We start from the raw sequence: 9,488 nt of genomic DNA on the forward strand, positions 1-9,488 counted from the left end.
TGGGGCCTCAGTGTCCATATCAGGGAGGCACCGCCGTGACCTTGCCATGCTCCTGTGGGGCCTCAGCGTCCATATCAGGGAGAGCACCGCCGTGACCTTGGCTGTGCTCCTGTGGGGCCTCAGCGTCCATATCAGGGCACCGCCGTGACCTTGCCATGCTCCTGTGGGGCCTCAGTGTCCATATCAGGGAGAGCACCGCTGTGACCTTGGCTGTGCTCCTGTGACCCTCAGCGCCCACACCAGGGCACCGCCGTGACCTTGCCGTGCCCCTAGGAACCTGCCCGGCCTCCCTAAGGGCCCCCGAGCGCCGGCATGAGCGAAGCGCCGGCTCCCCCCGGGCGGCCGCCCTTGGGCGGGGGCGGCGCGGCGAGCTCGGCCCGGCGCCGCTCCGCGCCCGGCGGCGGCGGCTCAGTGCGCAGGCACGGCGCGGGAGCGAGCGGCGCTCCGGGCCGTACATAATACGTGCTGTCTGGGGCCGGCGCGGCGCAGAGCGGAGATGGGGCCGGGCCGGGGCGGCCGCAGCTAGCGCCGCCAGCGCGGGGGCTCGCCGGCCGAGGGCAGCGCCGGGAGGGACAGGTAACCGCGGGGCCGCCGCTCCGGCCCCTCGGCAAACTTGGGCTGGGCGCTTCGGCGGGATCACGGCGCGGAGCATCCCGCGGAAGGCACCGGCCGGCCCGGGCTTCGCCTCCCGGCTCGGGGGGACGCGGCTCTCCCCACAGGCTGGTGCCGCGCTGCCCCGCCGGGGGTCGGGGAGGGGGTGGCCGGGGCACCGCCGGCCCGGCAGGGTCGCGGGGGCCGAGGTCTCGTCCGGGCGCTGCGGAGTTGTTCCGCTCCGGCCGGGAAACGGGAGATGGAGAGCATCCCGCTCCGGCCCCTGGCGCGGCCGAGCGGGCGGGGCCGCCCCCAGCAGCACCGGAGAGGGGCTGCTCGCACCTGCGGCAGGGCAGGGGAGTAGCAGTGGCTCCCGGAGGCAGGCGGCACCCGGCCGTGCTCAGGGGAGCGGCAGCAGGTGCCGCTCGCAGCCCGGGCAGGGCAGGGCAGGGCGGGCGCCGGGACGGGCGGAGCGCGGCTCGGCCCCGCCGCCGGCCGGGAAGCGCCGGGAGCTCGGGAGGCGTCGGCAGGGCCACCGCCGAGACTGCTGCCAGAGCAGGCTGTGTATGCCAGCGTTCCCCCTTTGCAAGGAACGGTCTCTAGGTAAGGACTGGAAACGTGACTCTTTGAACACAAGGGTCAAAGTATATAAATCTGAAGAACGGGGAGGGCAGCTTCACCTGTGCCACGTATCAGCTTTCGTGGCTTACGTTCGGTGGCAGTGTGGTGTCACAGAGCCATGACACATCTTTTTGTGCTGCTTTTTAAATGACAATTCCTTACATTTTTATTTTTTTTTAACGTGTTCAACCCTGGCACAATAAAGCAAAGTATTTGGAAAAAAATTTGGCTGATTTTTTGTGGAGCTTGCTCATCTTTTAATCCGTCTGTTCGCCAGTCCAATCACATCTCCCCAGATCAGCAGAGGATAGTAAAGCTCAAAGTAAACAGGACAGCTTTTGCCATGGAAACAAAAGTTGCTAGGGGATGGATTGCTACTACGCAGTGGTGTTCTCTGAAGCTGTGATCCTACATCCCACATTTTCCTGAGCACCTGGGGTTTAGGCACTGAAAAACTTAATCTGCTTCTTTCAGCCTGGATATATGTTTTCAGATTGTGGATAACACAGATTTGGGTAACAGCAACTCTCTTTTTAGCAAAAGTTTCCCAACATTTCAGTGTTTAGTTTCTCAGCCCTGAAGGCAAGACATGCAAATACACATCAACCCTCAAGAGATCATAGCTACTGCAGTATTTATTCATCTAATGTAAATTGATGCTGTGACACAGACTTCTTACTTGTGAAGAACTGTTTTCTCTCTGACTGTTCAGTTCCTGTGCCCTATCTGTAAGTAGCAAGAACATCACATTTACATTGCAGCTGAGAAAAGAGACCATCTTAGCCCAGATTTTCAGGCTGCTTCATAAAGGGCTGGGGAGCTGCCTTGTCTCTAAAGGGACAAGATATTTTTCAAAATATAGGAGATTGTCAGTGAAAGAGTGTGACCATGAAGAAGATGCTCAGTAGAATTAATATTTTGCAGTGCTTAAAAAGAATTAATGATTCTGGCAGTCCTTTTTCTTTTTTTTCCCTTCCATTTTAGAAGGTCATGCTACTTGATGGTATCACAACTCTTTCAAGCATAAGATCATTCTTTTGTTTTCTGTTTCACATCCCAGCTCTTATTTATCATTTTCTCATGTACCTGACCAAAACCACCTATCTGCCTTTTAGACTGCTAAAGAAGAACAATCTAAGTGTCACATAAGTTGTGTGGTCCTTACAGGCAGTTCTCAATCATGCTATTAGAATGGTGCATCCTCCTTTTTCTCTCTTGACTAAACCTACAGACAGTGCAATGAATACAAGATCATATTTATACAGGCCTCAGTTGTGTCACATTGGGTTTTCTTAAATTTATCACCATAACTAAAGTTGGTGGTTCAGACTCAGCAAAGTGCTTCACCTCCTTTCTGAATGCTCCTGGTGGCAGCTGGAGTAATACAAGTAAGCTTTGGCACGCCACATCATCTGGTCATGTAAATTCTTCCCTGGATGGCCTTATGGAGTTGCTTACACCTGGGGAAAATACTACCATTCTGCTCATGATATGATGCTAAATTTGCTTACCTGAATGATTTAAGTTGGCCAGAAGTTATGCATAATTTATTAAGAAGATAGTGTTGATGGGAGAATAAAGATCTAAGTAAGGACCCAAGAGAATGAGTCTTTGCAGAACTTTAGTTGGTCTCTTTATTCTATTTCTGCTGTGTGAGATGGAATGTTTGCTTAACCAAAAGATGGATTGAGGGTGTGGATTTAAAGTGTTCGTGTCATTGAGGTACAGGCAGTGTGACCCTGCATGAGAGAGATGGGGCAGCTATGATAAACTACACCATTTTGTCCTCTTCTCCTAATGTATGTTTTTGAGGTGGGCAAGAGCAGAACTCAGGTTTTATGAGAGCTCCTGAGTGCTTGTGCTGTTAAATATGGCAACTAGCTCTTGAAGAAATGGTGGCAGTGAGTAAAGAGGACTTCTTGTCCTCTCTTTTTCAGTAGGGAATAAACTGTTGTCCTGAAGGAAACAAAAAGAGCCTCCAAAAGCAAAATAACTTGCAGCTTTTCCCCACAATAGTCCAGATTATATGTTTATATACATATCACAATTTTATAAATTTTTTTTGTACCTCAGAAAATGAGGTACAAAGTGTTCAAAACTTCAAAACATGATTAAAAAAGCTCGACAAATTGTTTTGATTTCAACTGGGACAGAGTTAATTTGTTTCTCAGTAGGTATTACAGTGCTGTGTTTGGGATTCAGTATGAGAACAGTGTTGATAACACACTGAGGTTTTGGTTATTGCTTCATGCTTGCCCTAAACCAAGGACATTCTCAGTGTCTCATGCTCTGCCAGTATGGAGCTGCACAAAATGTGGGAGGAAGAGCAACCAGGACAGCTGATGTGAGCTAGCCGAAGGGGTATTCCACACCACAGAACGTCATGCCCAGTAAAGAAACTGTGGGAGTTACCAGGAAGGAGACAGTGGCAGTTTGGGACAAGGTTTGGCATTGGTTTGGGTGATGAGCAATTGTATTGTGCATCACTTCTTTTTCTTGGGTTTTATCTCTCCTTTTTTTATTTAGTATTAGTAGTATTATATTTTACTGTGTTTCAATCATTAAACTGTTCTCATCTCAGCCTACACAAGCTTTACTTTTGATTCTCCATCCTATTCTACCATGGTGGAAGAGCAGAGGGTAGATATGAGTGAGTGGCTGCAAGGTGCTTAGCTGCCAGCTGGGCTTAAACCATCACATAAATGAATGCTTTTCAGTATATCAACTGTAGCTGGAAACATCAATGTTAGCTGTGTGCAACTTGGCCTGGGTGGTCCCAGGGCCAGGCTCTCCCAGTTCACCTGGTGAGCAGCTGGTGCTGCCCAGGAGTTTCCTGCTGTCTCAAGGTCTCTCTCCACGTGGAAAGCCAGCACCTTGAGCACACTCTGACAGACACTGGTGCTGTACTATCAGCAGAGAGCAAGCCCATCCACAGACTTGGAAAGCACTTTTTTACTTTCCTAAATCTTTACTGTGGCTGAGGTGGAAAAGGGATATTTGCAGGAAGTAGAGAGGCAATTAGGGGTTCAAAAACAGGGCTCCTGACAGTCGCTGTATTTGGCGCTACCCCTGTTGCTCTGCAAAGCTCAATCACCAGCAACATTCCTTCTAGCCCTTGGCAGGTCTCCCAGCAACACGTGGGCTGCCTTCTCCACTGGGTCATGACTTCTGGGAGAGCCTGGAAACCTCATCACTGTGTTGTATGAGAGATACTTGCCACTGTAAGATGTTGAGATCATGAAATCCCAAACCAAATGCATATTAGATAGACAAAATAAATAAAACCCCAAGATAACGGGTTTCTGTAAAGAGGAAAAAGCAAATCCCTTTCTATTCCTGAGCCCAGAAAACAAATAGATTCCCAGAGCCTGGAAGCTCACTGTTTATTTCTAGTACCGATTTCTAGCAGAGCCAGGCAAAAGAGTCAGTCAGACTTTTGCTATTCCCCATCAATATTTTTCTGGATTATCCTTAATTTGAATGCTTGCATACTCAGGTGTTTCATACTCAGCAAGATGACTTATTCCCAAAGGGAAAAGGTCTGCAGGGTTGCAGAACTGGGAGGTCCCAGCTGCCATGAGCACATGAAACCTCCCTCCCTCTAAATGAAATTGCTGCAGGAATCTGACATACTGCCTGAAGCTGGTATGAGCCATGACTTTCAGGTGCAAGTTCTGATTTACAGTTCCCTTTGGACTAAGGGTTTTTGAACTTATTTAAAGAAAAGCCAATGTGCCTAAGTGATACTGAGGTATTGCTTTTAGTTTTTTTTGTTGTTTTTAGGGACTAGTATTATTTCAATGAATTCAGTAGCATCACTCATGCAAGCAATTTCAGGCCTTGGACTTGCATAGTTAAATATGGATTTTGTGTGTTGGTAGTTTTCATAGCAGGCAAAATTCTGATTTTATTAAAGTCAGCAGGAGCTTGGGCATCAACTTCTTCAGGAGAGCAGTACCTGGCTGTATGCTTAGTATTTCCATTTCAGTCTTGCTGAGCAGATTGATGCAGTTATGGCATTCCATTTTTAATTTTTTTTCAAACTATCCCTATTTAAATACAAGTTATATACTCTTTTAATCTGTCTAGGACTTACTTTGCCTCTGTTTCCCATGTCTGAATGGTATATCAATGCTTAGTCCTGCACTTCAAAAGCTCAGAAAAAAAAAAACATTTTAAAGACCCCCTCTTATGCAGCAGTTTGGAAAGTTCATAAGGTGGCAGATTCCAGAGACTGACAGAGAGAGTCTGGAAAAGAGGCAACATGAGCCCTTGAGGGATGCTGGATTTTGTTACCTGGCATATCCTGCTTTTTTCAGTCTCCATGGAAACACTGTAGCACATTAGTGTGAAAGATGGGGAGTGAGCACCCTGCGTACGGGAGTGAATGTTCCCTGCAGCACCTTTGGGCTGTGCTGTGCCAAGTCACTGAGTTCCTTGAGTTCACTTGAGCTGAGTCACTGCATGCAACTGTACCTGGCTCATTTCTCAGTCTGGAAAAAAATGAAGGAAAGGTCTCTCCAGAGCCTTATTTTGGTTTTTTTTTTTTGTCATCACATCTGGAGAGTTTGCAGCCATCTTTGCTCTCCCAGCACACCGATAATGCTGTGCTTTGTGTGAAACCTCTCGTTGCAGGCAGGAAGGATGAGCTCCTATGCTGACATCTGCGGCTCCAAGCACGCGCAGGGCAGCACCGAGGGAGGGTACCAACGCTACGGAGTTCGGTCCTACCTGCATCAGTTTTATGAGGACTGCACAGCTTCAATCTGGGAGTATGAGGATGATTTTCAGATCCAGAGATCGCCGAGCAGGTGGAGCTCTGTATTCTGGAAGGTACTGCCTGTCACTTTTTACTGCAGAGAGATATTCTCATTTCAAGACTTTTCCTGTGTGACTACTGGTATTAAGTGTTCATCCAGAAAGGCCTTTTGTGCTCAGTTTTGCCTGAGGTGGCCAAAGAACTATGTCTGAGAGCAGGACACTATTACCAAAATATGTCAGCTCCCTGGGGTCATTGGATCATCTAGTTTCTCTGTTACAATGTCACTGAAACACTAAAGTCTTGTCAGGGAGCCCCATGTACATCCTGAAAGTGTAGTTTACCTCTGCCCTAAGCCTGTAGAAGTCCTGACAGATTGTTGGGAACAGGACTGGTGGTTTAAGAGCAGAGTGTGACATAGGGACCAAGTAAACCAAAAGATCTCCATTAAGGTCACGGAATTTGACAGAATTGGAGAAGAGCAGAGGTTGGGTGGGGCCTGTGAGGCCATCCAGTGCCTCCCCCCCAATGATCCCTACCCCCCCAGGAATGTTCTGGGTGAACCAAATTTTGTACTTACACTTGAAATGTGCTATAAACACTCTGTGATCTGTTCATATGGCAATGGTGACTTCCTTCTAATCCCTGCAAAGGAGTGACATCTCATGAAGTAAAAGCAGACTACCAGCAGGGACTGAACTGTTGGTGCTAACTACCAGCTAAAGCTAAGGAAATAATCAGTTACACAGCACTGGGGTTAAACTCTGATCATCTCTCTGATGGGGCCTTTCAACATGAAATGCTGTTTTGAGATAGTAATGCATATTCCATTGTTTTCAGAAATGTCAGTAATCAATTATATGAGTTATAAAAAGAACATTTTTCCATTATTCTGGTTCTATGAGGGCCTCATATATCCTAAAAGAAAAACACCCACCTTCTCCTAGGAGAGAGAACTGTATCTGCAAGACACAGTGAAAGATAAATCCCTCCTAGGAGCACTTCCCAGTTGAAAACTGAAAAGGGAAATGAAAAACTAGAAATTAACTGGGGGTTTGTTTGTTTCTTTGTTTTTCAGGTCGGACTCATCTCTGGGACGGCTTTTATGCTGATAGGTGTAGCTGTTCTTGTAGTGGGTTTTCTTGTGCCACCAAAAATCGAAGCCCTTGGGAAGGATGATTTTGTTGTTGTGGATACCCGTGCTGTTCAGTTCAATGGGTCCCTTGATATATGCAAGCTGGCAGGAGCAATCTTGTTCTGTGTTGGAGGGTCCACTGTGGCAGCATGTCTGCTGATGTCTGCTTTTGCTAAAAGTTACTCCAAAGAAGAGAAGTACCTCCAGCAAAGATTTAAAGAGAGAATAGCTGATATCAAAGCCCATGCAAACCCAGTCACAAAAGCGCCAGCACCAGGAGAATCAAAGATACCTGTCACTTTGTCCAGAGTTCAAAATGTGCAGCCTTTATCTGAAACCTGACCCTTCCCCTGGGTTTTGTTTCTCTTGTAGATCACTTTAACTGGAAAATATCAGCCCTTGTTGGCATCTGTGCTAGTTAAGTAAAATATCGAGTGCTCTGCTATATAAACATGCAGCTAATGCAGGAGCTGCTCTGGTAAAAATTTAGGATTGGGAAAAAGGAAATTATGTGATTAGACCTGTGACTAATATATTCATTTGAACCTTTTGATCTGTGTGGGTACAATAGGTTCTTGCAACAATTATTAGGTGTTTAGCTTATCAAATTGCATCCCTGGGAAACCTAAGGTGCACTTATGACAGCTGTACCAGGAACACTCTACATCCTACTATTTAAAGTTTAGATGTGTTTGCTATTTTTTCTATTTCATTAATTTGTTTAAATTTTATGGGTTTTTGCCTTTAAAATACTGTTCAGTCTTACATTTCCCACCTGGTTCTGCTGTCTGGGAAGCCAAGATTCTGCCCTTGTAATTTGCACTTGTCCTCCTGTCACATGCTACAGTCTGTATCAAAGTAATACTGCACAGGTAAAACAAACATGTCAGGGAGAGCCCTTAATTTGATCCTGGCACATGTCACTTCTGAGCAATGTAACTTCCTGGGAAAGGCAACTTATACTTGATCCTGAGTTACAACTAACCTGTGCTAAAGTGCCACTTTTGTCTTAGTCATTGCCATGTTAGCAAAAACTACAAACAAAGATAAGGAATTCCTGTGGGAGGAGGAACATCATACTTGTGTGTCTTTGCTTTGATACTGTTTCTTTCATTATATTGTGTTATGTTGAGGCTAATACAAAATGTTTTTGTTTTGTCTGGGTGAGAATGAATAAATGTGGTTTGACATGCCCAGGCCCTGTATTCTGTCAGTACATCAGTGCCATGTTAGATGATCTCAACGTACGTATCTAAAGACATTTTGAAATGCTGTTTATATTTTTATAGAGAATAGAAAAAGTTATGCTTAACCAGATACATCTGTGTAAATGCTTACCTAACTTGTCCTTTCATGGAAGATCCCTAATTATTTTCTCACCCAGGGCATTTATTTTACTGTCTTAATCTATGGATTTAAATTACACTCTATAAAGAAAGATGTGACATTTGTACTCTGACAATATGTGCCACCTTATAGTTCTGTCTATTTTTTGAATGGATTGAATAAAATTCTAGGCGTGAGCCAGCCATGGATTTTGTAAAAAGTTTCTTTCTAGTCAAAAAGAATTTAAGAGCACTGCTTAAAGGAGAAATTAGCAGTTGAAAAATCACTGGTCTCTTAATGCAGTCTGTTTTCATCTTACAGTGACAAGGAAGCCACTTTGGTGCTGAATCAAAGAAATTCTGCCAGGCAGGCATGTGGTAAGAGCTGTGCTCTTTCCCTTGCTCATAAAACATTTTGTGGTCTGTGACACTCAGTTCAGACTTACAATATCAATAAGTCAGATCAGTATGTGTTTGGAAATTTCAACTGAATCTGTAATAATTATCATGGCAAACAATACAATGAGAAGTAAAATTTTCTTTTGCAAAGAAAGTTCCCATCTTGGCAACAGAGTCCAAGTGTTAGCACTGAAAAGATGGACAGTTGAGAGCTCATCACATGCACATGGTCACAGAGAATGGAAGAAGGAAGGTGTAAAGGCATCTGGCAATTCACTGGTGCCCACATATTAGAAATGCAAAGGCACATTGCACCCAATACTTCAAAATAAGACTGTAATCTCGGGAGAAATAGATGAAGCAGTGCTAGTGGAAAAGATCAGAAGACTGGCAAGGTGAGCTGTGTATTTATAAAGAAAACCATCAAGAACAGGGGTGAGGGGTACTGGTTACTTACAGGCACATGGAGGAGCTGTCACTGCTGGTGTTTGTTAATTATTCCAGGTAGAGAGGGTCCTCAGCATTTCCTGTCCGGGTAGCAAGGAGTGTTGTTTACTGCCATTGACTTTTCTGCTGTCAGGCTATCAGTGTGTGGGCAGCAGAGTCAAGCTGTTCTGGCCTTTTCAACTGAGGCTTTTTAATTGTGCATGGAGGAAAT

The 9,488-nt window shown here is 45.8% G+C and overlaps 1 protein-coding gene across 1 annotated transcript; it reads left to right on the forward strand.

Moving 5' to 3' along the window:
* The first annotated feature begins 402 nt into the window (after window positions 1-402).
* Window positions 403-8,641, forward strand: NRSN1 (neurensin 1). Its single transcript, XM_056485468.1, has 3 exons — window positions 403-576; window positions 5,848-6,045; window positions 7,050-8,641. The coding sequence occupies exons 2-3, from the start codon at window positions 5,857-5,859 to the stop codon at window positions 7,446-7,448; spliced, it is 588 nt and encodes a 195-aa protein (XP_056341443.1). The 5' UTR covers window positions 403-576; window positions 5,848-5,856; the 3' UTR covers window positions 7,449-8,641.
* The last annotated feature ends 847 nt before the right edge of the window (window positions 8,642-9,488 follow it).

Source organism: Oenanthe melanoleuca, chromosome 2, assembly GCF_029582105.1.
Source record: "Oenanthe melanoleuca isolate GR-GAL-2019-014 chromosome 2, OMel1.0, whole genome shotgun sequence".
NCBI classification, from domain to species: Eukaryota; Metazoa; Chordata; class Aves; order Passeriformes; family Muscicapidae; genus Oenanthe; species Oenanthe melanoleuca.

What these genes read in the sequence shown, in the direction of transcription:
- NRSN1 (XM_056485468.1), top strand. Translation starts at nt 5,857, where the DNA reads ATGAGCTCCTATGCTGACATCTGCGGCTCCAAGCACGCGCAGGGCAGC. An exon ending in GGAGCTCTGTATTCTGGAAG is followed by an intron (nt 6,046 to 7,049) that starts GTACTGCCTGTC and finishes TTTGTTTTTCAG; the next exon opens with GTCGGACTCATCTCTGGGAC.